The sequence below is a fragment of the Homarus americanus genome, unplaced genomic scaffold (genome assembly GCF_018991925.1).
Source record: "Homarus americanus isolate GMGI-L3 unplaced genomic scaffold, GMGI_Hamer_2.0 scaffold30108, whole genome shotgun sequence".
In the NCBI taxonomy this organism is placed as follows: Eukaryota; Metazoa; Arthropoda; class Malacostraca; order Decapoda; family Nephropidae; genus Homarus; species Homarus americanus.
In genome coordinates, this window is record NW_024748109.1 from 5,706,977 (window position 1) to 5,719,819 (window position 12,843).

Genomic DNA, 12,843 nt, shown 5'->3' on the forward strand with positions numbered 1-12,843 from the left:
TAATGGCATGCCAGTGTTGCATATTATATCATGGGGCACAGATACATGTAGGACTATGAGACGCTCTATTGGTCAGTGTTCCAGAAGTTAATACCATCATGAAATATAACCATTATTGGTTCATAGCTAATATGTGTAAAACGTTTTCCTGGTGACGGCAGGGTGAAGGGAACACAACACTGGAAGTCATCCCCTGTGGAGCGTCAACACCTCTACCAGACCATATCAGGTCTTGATCCTCGTCGATCCTACGAGGTCAGGATAGTGGCCAAGGACGGGCCCTACGAGACGCCCTCCGATATTAAGTACCTCGCAGCCACAGAAGGTCAGTGCATACATGTACACAGTGGCAAGGTGACCTTGCCACTGTGTTTGAACAAATATGATTTAGCTACGTAATTTATTATAAAAAAACGTGAAATTTATAATTTAATTTCACTGACCAGTTAAATTTAGTTAAATTTTTATTTGTTACATGAAATTCTGTTGTGTACTGCATTCGAAGAAATTTCTTCTCAGGGCCCACTTATTTCTGTGACATGAATGAAGTAATTACATTAATCTTCAGCGGAGTGACACACGTCTGAGGGAAGGTATATCGGTATATCTCGTCTCTTATTACATTACTGAATTGTGATCTTTCATCCAATTTTCACAAGGTGTGCTGGTGGTTATTTGTCAGTTATATTATCCTTCAGAGGACACCTGCAATGTCATATGTGCTTCCCCTCGTCCACCGTAGTTAAAAGGAAAGCCTCTTGGTAATGTAATGTCTTTTGTTATCAATCATTTGGTAAGATTTAACACTTATGCTGAGGAAAGTTATCAGGATATAGAGGTGTGTGTTGATTACCTCTATAAGCCAGAATCTTGAATAAGTTTGTGCTCTTCTTTCTCTGTGTGACTGACCCAAGAGGAGCCTTTATGAAAATTAAATATCGTGGAAAATCAAGTAAATCCATCTGCTTGTAGTCTTGGGCAGCTCCACGTCCTCGATACTTTACTGTAAACTGAATCCTAGGAAACAGTTTTGTAAATTCAGGCTCTGAAATCTTTGTAAACTCAGACTTTTGATGATGACTTTGTACAAACCCAAGGAGTGCAGTCTTTGTAAATTGAGTCACCCTTGGATTTTTTTCCTTCTTTTCCAAGCTACAACCTCCGTATTGTGTGTGTCAGCCGAGGCTCATGGGATTACTGAGAAGATGTTTGAAAATATACCTGAAAGACTTTTACATATTGGTGACTAGAACAGTTTGTCAAAATTGTTGAATTAGAACCCATCTTATATCACACATTCAGATACAAACGTTCCTTCAGATTCCCAGACCCTATACTGTAAAATCACAGCTAAGGGACCCAAGTACAACCTCACACTTCTGTAACATAGAACTCTTAAGTGTTAACCTAAAGGAAAGCGTAAATACAAGCTCTGAGAACTCGATCTTTAGTCCAGGATCCTGAAACTCAAGTGTCATCCAGCATTTATACCCCGAGTTGAGGAATGAATCGAGGTACTGTATGATCTTGGCTTCTTTTAGCGTAAATCTTAAGTGAAACCCCGTGAAGGAAACTATAGGGATCCACAATACATGAAAACTTAAAACCACAGAACTTTTTTTTTTAAACTCTGAAAGAAACTAAGTGCAGGTCGAACGTAATCCCTGGAATCCTTAGGCTGACGAACAGTACATTTCAGGAATTAAGTCATAAAGCAACCTCTCAGAAGCTTAGTCTTAATCCAGCCTCCCAGAAGCTTATTCTTAACACAGCCTCCCAGAAACCACCAAGCCTGCTGGATGGCGAGTACTAATTTACTTTCCTGGAAGATACAGTAAGTGTCAAGTAAGACCTCGTGATGGCCACACCTTCAGTATGATCGGCTACAACACCCCTGTAAGATCATCCTCTAGGAATGTGATTTTGTTTTTGAATACATCTTCTACCAGAGTTCACGACAATGTTAGAAATATACCACGTACAGAACCTCTGAGCCATTCTTTCTTTAAGCAGACGATCCGAACTTATCCTAACTCATCAACCCAAACGGTGCTGAAGATTAAAAAGGTTTAGTGGTCCTTTTCGTGGGAGTAATTAATGCCTTAACGATGATCATAATGCATAGGTTACTATGAAAGAGTTATGTGTTGCCAATTCGGGAAATATTCTTCCAAACCTAACCTAACCTATTAAGTGACCCTAAGTACGTTTTTATTTCCCCCATGAACCATGTTCCTACAATCAGGCCACTCTTATTGGTCTAACTTAGTGGGTTTTAAATTTTTATTATTTTTTATTATTGACCGAAGGCGTCTGGTGTTGAGGATAATTTCCTATACGTATATAAGATATTAGTATATATTTTTTTTACATTTATACCGCAATTATTTATATATCAATCTAATCATCTGCAGCGTCAATCATATATTATCGTACACGCGTTTATTACCATGTTCAGGACCACCCCATGAATATTTCTATACCATTCTTACTATCACTCATCAGTTGAAGAAATCTCAGAAATTGTTAGAGATTAATAATTTATATTGATATTAATTTACAAAGTTAGTATCACTCGCCTTATTTATATTTAAATTACAATAAACGAGCCTAGCCACGATCTCTCCCCACTTAGGAGTATAAAATCGCTTTCTTGTATTGTCACAAAAAAATAAGGTATTTGAATGTGTCATTGTTCTCTGCTGCTTTATTTGTTTGAGTCATTTGTCTTCATATAATTAGTGAAAAGATAAGTAGTGGCGAATGTGTCTCCGAAAGCGTGAATTTGTATGTGACTTCAAACTTTTTTCCACTCATATCTTGAAAGATAATTTTTCCAAGCAGTTATATTTTTACATACCTTAAATTCAGCATTAAAGTGAGCTAGAACAGGGTACCGTTAACAGTTTTTATATGGATTTATTTGTGATATATCGATATTAATCAATTATTATGTACGAGCCAATGAATCTCTGATAACTTTGGCGGGACTGAATAGCTCTGATTTTTATAATACACCACTTATTCTTTATCCCCGGAAGTGTGCAGCACTGAATCATAAACTTGTGTAGATGTAATGTAGCAGCTTTGGTCTGAAACTGAAGGTTGGTTTTTCCAAGTCACTGACGGCATCACTTACACGATTGTGGAGTTACTTTACACTTATTCTCCTTAGGGTAACTTGTTTTCACCATTTAAGAGGAACATAGAAGAAGTGGTTGGCTTTGGTGAGGCGATAGTCAACCTCACAGTGATCTGAGACATGTACTGTACCTCGACTCTTGAGCGCTTCTCGGCAATTTGTCTCAATGATAAAATCGATCAGATGGTTCAGGCGAGGGTGCAGTCAGGAGACCTTGAACTTGGGCTGCCTGAAGAAGGTGTTAGTCAGCAATTCATCTACATATATAAGCTACATTTTATTTGGACTCAGCCGATTATGATAAGTTTGGTGAATTACTGGGTGATAGGGACTCGTGAGTGTGAGTACGTCTTGAGGTGCTGGGTGAGTGTGAGTACGTCTTGAGGTGTTGGGTGAGTGTGAGTACGTCTTGTAGTGTTGGGTGAGTGTGAGTACGTCTTGAGGTGTTGGGTGAGTGTGAGTACGTCTTGAGGTGTTGGGTGAGTGTGAGTACGTCTTGAGGTGCTGGATGAGTGTGAGTACGTCTTGAGGTGCTGGATGAGTGTGAGTACGTCTTGAGGTGCTGGGTGAGTGTGAGTACGTCTTGAGGTGCTGGATGAGTGTGAGTACGTCTTGAGGTGCTGGGTGAGTGTGAGTACGTCTTGAGGTGCTGGATGAGTGTGAGTACGTCTTGAGGTGCTGGATGAGTGTGAGTACGTCTTGAGGTGCTGGGTGAGTGTGAGTACGTCTTGAGGTGCTGGGTGAGTGTGAGTACGTCTTGAGGTGCTGGGTGAGTGTGAGTACGTCTTGAGGTGCTGGGTGAGTGTGAGTACGTCATGTGAGTGCAAGATGAGTACGCGGACATCATAAAGGCACAGAGTCTTAATTTTATGCTGCAGGCAGACTGTACCATACATCCCAACGGTTGTAGTGTGTGTATGAATGGACGCCTTGAAGATATACATGGCCTGTGTATGTTCTGATGGTGTAAGAACTGAGTATATTTCAGGGTGATATATGGAGACTTCTTTTTCTTATGCTGTATGAAATGTATGGGTGAATGTATGTCCTAATGATACATGGTGAGTGGTACGTCGTGGGTGAATGTATGTCCTAATGATACATGGTGAGTGGTACGTCGTGGGTGAATGTATGTCCTAATGATACATGGTGAGTGGTACGTCGTGGGTGAATGTATGTCCTAATGATACATGGTGAGTTGTACGTCGTGGGTGAATGTATGTCCTAATGATACATGGTGAGCGGTACGTCGTGGGTGAATGTATGTCCTAATGATACATGGTGAGTGGTACGTCGTGGGTGAATGTATGTCTTAATGATACATGGTGAGTGGTACGTCGTGGGTGAATGTATGTCCTAATGATACATGGTGAGTGGTACGTCGTGGGTGAATGTATGTCCTAATGATACATGGTGAGTGGTACGCCGTGGGTGAATGTATGTCCTAATGATACATGGTGAGTGGTACGTCGTGGGTGAATGTATGTCCTAATGATACATGGTGAGTGGTACGTCGTGGGTGAATGTATGTCTTAATGATACATGGTGAGTGGTACGTCGTGGGTGAATGTATGTCCTAATAATACTAAATGAGAACTCTTTCCGTTCAGCCGGAGGTAAATGTATTTCCTGGCGTTAATGACAAATATTTGAGGGAGACGGAAGATCTAAGTGACACAAAATGAAGTCTATGAAGAAGGAAAGTAGTGGTAGTATACACTCGACTGCATTGTGCTGGTTCGCTTGCAATGTTGAAGGAACGTGCATTCCACTGGTGTAGCGTGGGGGGGGTAGTTTAGGTCCAAGTGCTGTGCTGTCCGAGAGACAAAATTCAGAACACAGTGTATCAGGGAGGCAATTAAATATCTTGAGTACCTTGTTAATAATGGTCGATGGCAACAACGTAACAGGCAGACAATACAGTATGAACACACATGTCTGGTGGTGTCACTAGATCAAGTGGCAGACAATTCAGTATCAACACATACTTGGTGGTGCTTGTGGCAACATTACAACTTGGTTCCATATTCATCCCCAGGACGTGTGTTCTCCCAAGACTTTCCACATTGTATTCAACACTTAAATCATATTGTAAGCATAGATCAAGGTCGTCGACTCTGAGTTAACATAACATTAGAGGAGCATGCGGAGCCCCGCGAACGGTAACCTTAGCCGAAACACTGGTCGGGTGCCAGAGACGTCTGAAAATAGTGTTTGAGTGTGGTGCCGTATATGTGGCGGGAGCGTTACCGGCTACAGGTCTGGCAGCTGCTAGTAGTGTGTGGCTGTGTGGCCGGTGAACGTCGCTCGGGACTTTACACATTTTGACATAATCAAGGTGAGGGTGTCACGCCCCCTCACCTCCCCCTCGACCCTTACCAGCATCTCCACTTATATTTATGGTATTGAATGTTTAAGCGACACCCAGTGAACCTCCTATAAGGTGAGGAAAAAAGATATATGGAGGAATTATGCGATGGGTGGTTGAGAGCGCAGCCGTCACACACTGCACTATACTGTACACTGTATGTACAGTGAGCGGGGTGATGGACTTGGCTGCCTTCACGTTCACTAATTGCTTTAAAGGAAGTCTTATGTTTTTTAATATATATTTATTTTTCAACGTACAGCTTCAGACAACTTTTTTGATACTGTCCATTATGTGAACGTTAATAAAGTTAAGCTTTCACATTCTATAACACGACTTTTTGATATATATATATATATATATATATATATATATATATATATATATATATATATATATATATATATATATATATATATATATATATATATATATATATATATATATATAATATTTTTGCAGCTATGCCAACACCAGGAACAGTAGCTACTCCGACGTCTGGTAAGACCCACAAAGTGTATTATCTTTCCATAGCTTGTCAATATAAGTAGCAGTGCCAAGGGTCCCGGTGTTACACATTATACAAGCACTGTGTGTGTGTGTGTGTGTTGCTGATAGTGCACTTCACTGCGATTTGTTCAGTAAATTAAATCTTAAAGATTATATCAAGAACACTGTTTGTTGTTCCTGACCCAGCACACCACACCTGCTGACCCAGACTCAAGTTTAACTCTTGGTTTACTTTTAAATATTGAATTTTTGTGGTCTAATTTAGTTAACAATTTGGAGAGAGAAACGAAAGATTTTACTTTACTCGAATTACCGGTTTATCAGACAAAGGTCCTTATTGTCAAGTTTGTAAAAGTGACGTTAGTTATAGTGAGGCCGCGTTGATTTTATCTTATTACTGTACATGTTTGTTTTACCAAAGTACATGTAAAGTTTATCAAAGTATGTGTACAGTTTATCGGAGTATGTGTACACTTTATCAATCGGCATTGTCTTAAAATTAAAATTAAAATGTTTTTATGAAGTATATAATTGGCAACAGCTGTCAGGCGTGTTGATCAGCACCAGTGGACTCAGCACTACGCGATCAACCTTAAAAAAAAAAGACTTACACTGTTTGGTCCATAAATCACCTATTGAGCCATCTTGTTCATCTTTTTTGACATGTTCCTCCACAAAATGATTCGTGAATTTACTTTTTTATAAACCAACAATTAATAGAAAATTATATAACGAAGACCAAACTTTACCATGATATACTCCAGTCACACGATAATTTCTAGTGATTAATTTTAGGATCGATGGTATGGAATTTTATTATCATTAAAACACTTCAGACCGATTAGAGAAGTCATTACGATTTGAATATTGTTACTATATTACTGGCAGACATATATTATAAGATATACCAGTGACAACTCTCCTCTACATATATTTTGTTGTTTTATAATGGCTGTCACAAAGGGCCTCAGAATTCACCCTTAACATTACCAGATCCTGACGTGATATTGACCGAGTTTAATTAAAACTTAACATACAAAAACAAATGAGACTCTTACTTCTCATTGGGTGCCATCAGTCAATCATAGTTTCATGTTTATTTTAGATCTTTCTTATCACCTTTAAGGAAAAGGAAATAGAGAATTAGATAGAGGTGACAAGAACGGACACCACATACACCCCGCTCGGTCTGGGCGTATACCGTACGTGAGGAGAGTTAGTGAACCGATGCAAAAATCATCCTTTTGTAAAATTATCCACTTAAAGTAGTTTTTGGCCCTTGGTTGGTGAGGTAAAGCGTATGGCATGTATCAGGAGGAACAGTTAGATATGCCTTAACATGCATGGGTAAAACTTAACACGTCGCGTGCCTATAGTGTAAAGTAATTTAAATAAGAGCAGCTGATTCATCTACTGTAACAAGGTAGCCTCACCCCTTGTAGAACTGCACTCAGTAATTTAGCGGAATGCAATAGAATATTGGTTTGCTATACTGAATTATACTGTAGAATAAATCATGTCTGCAATACTTACATTTATACATGTCAAGGATGTCGTTATATTAGCTGTTAAACAAAGAAAAATGTACAAATTAAATTCCTGATTATATCCATGTCACTATTGTATATGTTTATTTTTCTATTTTCTCTGCGGACTCAAAAGGAAAAATAGAGTGCCTATATCCTGGTAAGGATTAGGATCTCTGCTGTCCTGTCTAATATTGTATCGTGGGTCTGCCCTGGTCACAGCTTCTTCGGCTTTTCCTCTGCATACACAATTTCTTTGTTATATTCGGATTGCGTTTTATCTGTGTTTTATATATTGATGTTTTTTTATGGTGTAAACTTCGGTATATGTGTCTCGTGATGTTGACTTTACTTAAATATGTGTACACCATCGTGGTCACTCGACATCACCTTTATCTCTCTCCTCTCCCGTGTGTGTGTGGCGAGAGCTGGTTGGTCCCAGCACCTTACTACGTTTTCTAATTACCTCATCCTCTTCATCCTGACGCACTAGCTAAACCAGTGTATTGATCATCAAGCAGTGTGTAACCTTTTCCTCGCATATATTAATATGGTCGCCAGCCACGCAAGCCCACTATTGTATGTCACTATTATCCCTTAGTGTGTACATGTATCTTACCAATGCCCATTACTGTGTACAGTCACGGAAAGAAGTCCTGTCAGTCGTCCGTCCCATTCATGAACCCCGAGACTTATGAACCTGTGAATCCGAGACATCACACAGTGCGCCATCTATGGGCCCAACAATGTGTGATGTCTCGGATTCATAGGTTCATAAGTCTCGGGGTTCATGGATAGGACAGAGGACTGAGGACTTTTTTCCGTGATTATCAACACGGTAAAAACGAAAAAAAGTATCTATCCACACTGTGTGAGACAATATGACACCAAGGACAACTGATTTTGACAACCCTGCCGAGACAACACGAAACTTAGTGATTATTTCTAAATTCTTCGGGCCCATCTGGACAGATACTTTTATTTACATGCATCTCGGGTGAGTTTGGCCGCACGGTCAGGTCGTGTAGTGTCTAAGATACCTTCTCTATGACCCCTAACCTCAGTATTTCATCAAAAAAACGTACCAATTTAAGTAATATATTTTTATTTTTATAAACATAGCTAGATGGCTTAACAAAGTTCATACTATAAATTTTGTGGTATGCAGCCAGTCGTAGAGAGAAGATTGATTGTTCTGATCTTGGTGACTATTTACTGTGTGTGGGTCTTATAATGAGAATATGCACACTTTACTAAACTAAATTTAACTGTATCGCGCTGCGGCAAAGTGGATATTGCACTCTCCTCCTGACCCATTGCCCTTGGGCTCCAGGTTCGAGTCAAGCAGCTGGTCACTGAATGTTGCCCCAGTTCCTAGTCCACCCAGCTGCAGACTGGGAGCTAACTTAACAGTCAGTAGAGTGCAGTACCAAGCTCTGCCTAAGGGTGCTGTTCTACCCCTAACAAGACAGGCTTATGAACCACCTTTCCTTTCTTCACAGATGTTGTGTTGGTTTAATTGATGTGTCTTGCAATTCGATTCTATTTTTCAGTCTTTCTGTGTCCTTTTAAACCATCCTAATTACTTTATAAACAATACTAATGGTAATATATCTGTTATATTGAAATAGTATAAATTATCATAGGCATATTATGGTGTGTTAAGTTCTTTAGATAACACAAATAAATTTTGAAGTAGTCCAAATGAAGCCTCGTTATCCCTAAGACTTGGAGCGGTAAATGGCTCGCTGGCCTCTCGTTCGGGCAGTATCTCAGATTTATTTGTAACTGAGCAAATTGTTTATATTATATCGTATGTCAAACTGGGTTATTTTATTATATTCATTGCGTTATTCCATCAAACGGACCTTCTTAACTCTGAGAAGATGCTTTGTACAGTAGTGAGTTGCTGTAGCTGAATCTTATACTGTTGATATAATACCATAGTGTCTGATTATAAAGCTACAGTATAATTTGTTACGTTCATGTAAGGAAGTAAACAGGAATAAGTAATCCCCCTTAGTTTTAACTGTAGTTGTCTTATGTACTGTATAAACTAACATGGTCTACGTGATTAAAGACTTTATTTGATTAAACAAAAATAATAACATTAACAACGTTTATATATTGATATTAATTATATTTTTTTTCATGCATTCACAAAAGGAGTAAACAATTCTCCAACATCTGGTAAGACATTAATAAGTATTGTAAATTTTAGTAACATAAGATCGTCTTTGTTATATATGTAATCATTTAATACTTGTTTAGCAATATGGTGTCATGTGGTACAAATGTCAATATATTTATCAAAGTTTCTCTATGACACTTCCTTCTTGGTCTGCGCCTCAGCTATAGCTTTGCATGTAGCTCTCTCTCTCTCTCTCTCGCTAGCTTAGTCTCTCCACTTTATTTATATGTTAGTCTATTCCTTGAACGATGAATTCATGTTATAGTTGCTTTCCATTATTACTTTTAGTGTGAATGTCGTGTGTCGATGGTGTGGTATTTTATAAGTGGAATAAGTCTACTGATCTAGATAAACTGTGTGATGGGTTAAACTTATCTCTAAATTATTGTGTTTTTGATGGAGAATGACGAGTATTAGATTTGAGGAATAGAATGGTGGGAGAAGAATGGTGGGTTGAGAATGGTTTGTGGTGAATAAAGTGTTGTGAGATGAATGGTGAAGCAGACGAGGTTGAGGAGCATAGGTGGGTGAAGGAGAGGTTGATAGTAACTGATGATGGTGGAGGTATAAGAATGAAAAAAAGAAATTGTAGTGTGATGGATAGAGATGAAGATTTGACTGACTGGTGGTGTGCAGTGATAGGGAAGATTTGACTGACTGGTGGTGTGCAGTGGTAGGGAAGATTTGACTGACTGGTGGTGTGCAGTGATAGGGAAGATTTGACTGACTGGTGGTGTGCAGTGATAGGGAAGATTAGACTGACTGGTGGTGTGCAGTGATAGGGAAGATTTGACTGACTGGTGGTGTGCAGTGATAGGGAAGATTTGACTGACTGGTGGTGTGCAGTGTCTGCTCAGTGTTTTGACTGACTGGTGGTGTGCAGTGGTAGGGAAGATTTGACTGACTGGTGGTGTGCAGTGGTAGGGAAGATTTGACTGACTGGTGGTGTGCAGTGGTAGGGAAGATTTGACTGACTGGTGGTGTGCAGTGGTAGGGAAGATTTGACTGACTGGTGGTGTGCAGTGGTAGGGAAGATTTGACTGACTGGTGGTGTGCAGTGGTAGGGAAGATTTGACTGACTGGTGGTGTGCAGTGGTAGGGAAGATTTGACTGACTGGTGGTGTGCAGTGGTAGGGAAGATTATACTGGTGGTGTGCAGATAGAAGATTTGACTGACTGGTGGTGTTTTTGACTGACTGGTGGTGTGCAGTGATAGGGAAGATTTGACTGACTGGTGGTGTGCAGTGGTAGGGAAGATTTGACTGACTGGTGGTGTGCAGTGATAGGGAAGATTTGACTGACTGGTGGTGTGCAGTGATAGGGAAGATTAGACTGACTGGTGGTGTGCAGTGATAGGGAAGATTTGACTGACTGGTGGTGTGCAGTGATAGGTAAAGTGTCGCTCATGTTGGATATTTCGTACATCATACACAATTTTAACAGGTTTTAGTTATTTAAACAAATTATACTTTTCATTATTTTATGTGAAGAGGATGTGATTTTTTTTATTTGGTTAATACTTATATAATTATGTAGTGACATTGTATATCATTAAGTAATTTCACACAGTTGGGGCAGCACTTAGTCTTATTTGTACAGTAGTTACTCGTCTGATGTCACAGGGCGAGGTGTAGACCTTGTGTGGTGGTGCACAGTAAGCCTGAAGGCGAAATCTCTGAGAATTGCTGGTCATGTTTCCTATCCCAGCCATCGCACAGGTGTAAGAGAAATATGCTTCAAGAACAGCTTAATCGTACTCTTGGTGGAGGACAGATCTAAGTGCCACCCGTTCATAAATCAGCTCCTCTCGAAAGCTAAATGAAAGAACTCTTACGCAGCCTGTGATGATTTCAGTACATATCTAGATTAATAATAAATGATAATAATAACTGGACATAATACATTACTATACACATACAGTCATGATCTAATTCTTAAGACCATCAAACAAAACTATGAACAATGCAACTGTTTCTTTCCATGCGCTGTGACTTGTACCTTCAAGACTCTCCTCTCTTAGTTGTACTTCAGGGGCCAGCAGTACTTGGACCAACAAGTTTTTCATATACATGTCAGTTCTAGTTCATTCGTATACGGCACTAAAGAATGACAAACGAAATTCTTATAATTTTTTTTTAGTTTGTTGTTGTTGTACCCTAACTATATATATATATAATATATATATGTTTTACGGTACAGACAAATAACACCGTAATATTCATAAATCTCTGGCAGAGTCCAGACATGTGGGCGTAACTGTAATAACACATTGATCAGAATCATCCACTTCTGTTATATTACCTTCATATTAATGTAGAACTTACGGTATACAGTAAATACTAAGTGAACTATATCCACCTAAGCTTATAAGACCAGAGTGAATGTATCAATCACATACCCTGGTGTACATTGCCCCCTACTAGTGAAGGTGAGGATGCCGTCAGTATGCTCATTCACCCATGTCTCTGTACACACCATCAGAGGTATCGGTTTTATCAGACAAGTAGAAAGTTATATTATACGGTAATTTACACCAAATTTAGTATCTGTCTAAAAATGGTGAACTGGCTGTCATTGTTCTTTCTTGTTTCAGTGTAATACTTCGCATGTGGTAACGAGGGTGCAGGTGTTACTTAATAGGTGTGCAGGTGTTACTTAATAGGTGTGCAGGTGTTACTTAATAGGTGTGCAGGTGTTACTTAATAGGTGTGCAGGTGTTATGATAGGTGTGCAGGTATTACTTAATAGGTGTGCAGGTGTTACATAATAGGTGTGCAGGTGTTACATAATAGGTGTGCAGGTGTTATATAATAGGTGTGCAGGTGTTGTGATAGGTGTGCAGGTGTTACATAATAGGTGTGCAGGTGTTACATCATAGGTGTGCAGGTGTTATATAATAAGTCCTCAAGTATTATTTTATAAAAAAGCAGGTGTTAGATAGTGAGTGAACAGGTGTAACGTAATAAGTGTTAAACGTAATAAGTGTTCAGGTGTTGCATAATAAGTGTACAGGTGTTACCTGATAAGTGTGCATGTATTGTATAATAAGTGGCCCGGTATTACAAAATAAGCGTGTAGGTGTTATGTAATAAGTGTGCTATATAAT

General features: G+C 39.2%; 1 protein-coding gene across 19 annotated transcripts in view; it reads left to right on the plus strand.

The window, feature by feature from the left end:
- Window positions 1-12,843, plus strand: part of LOC121880141 (neuroglian-like) — a 176,277-nt gene that overhangs the window by 129,969 nt on the left and 33,465 nt on the right. For 14 of the 19 annotated variants that reach the window (XR_006091494.1, XM_042387211.1, XM_042387201.1 and 11 more), the window contains 4 exons: window positions 162-325; window positions 5,973-6,011; window positions 7,683-7,706; window positions 9,713-9,736. Coding sequence is in view for 18 of the 19 variants with exons in the window: in XM_042387211.1 (XP_042243145.1) it covers window positions 162-325; window positions 5,973-6,011; window positions 7,683-7,706; window positions 9,713-9,736 (251 nt within the window). In the remaining variant the exon portion in view is untranslated. The remainder of the gene's footprint in view (window positions 1-161; window positions 326-5,972; window positions 6,012-7,682; window positions 7,707-9,712; window positions 9,737-12,843) is intronic. The other 5 variants (XM_042387207.1, XM_042387210.1, XM_042387214.1 and 2 more) reach the window with 3 other exon arrangements.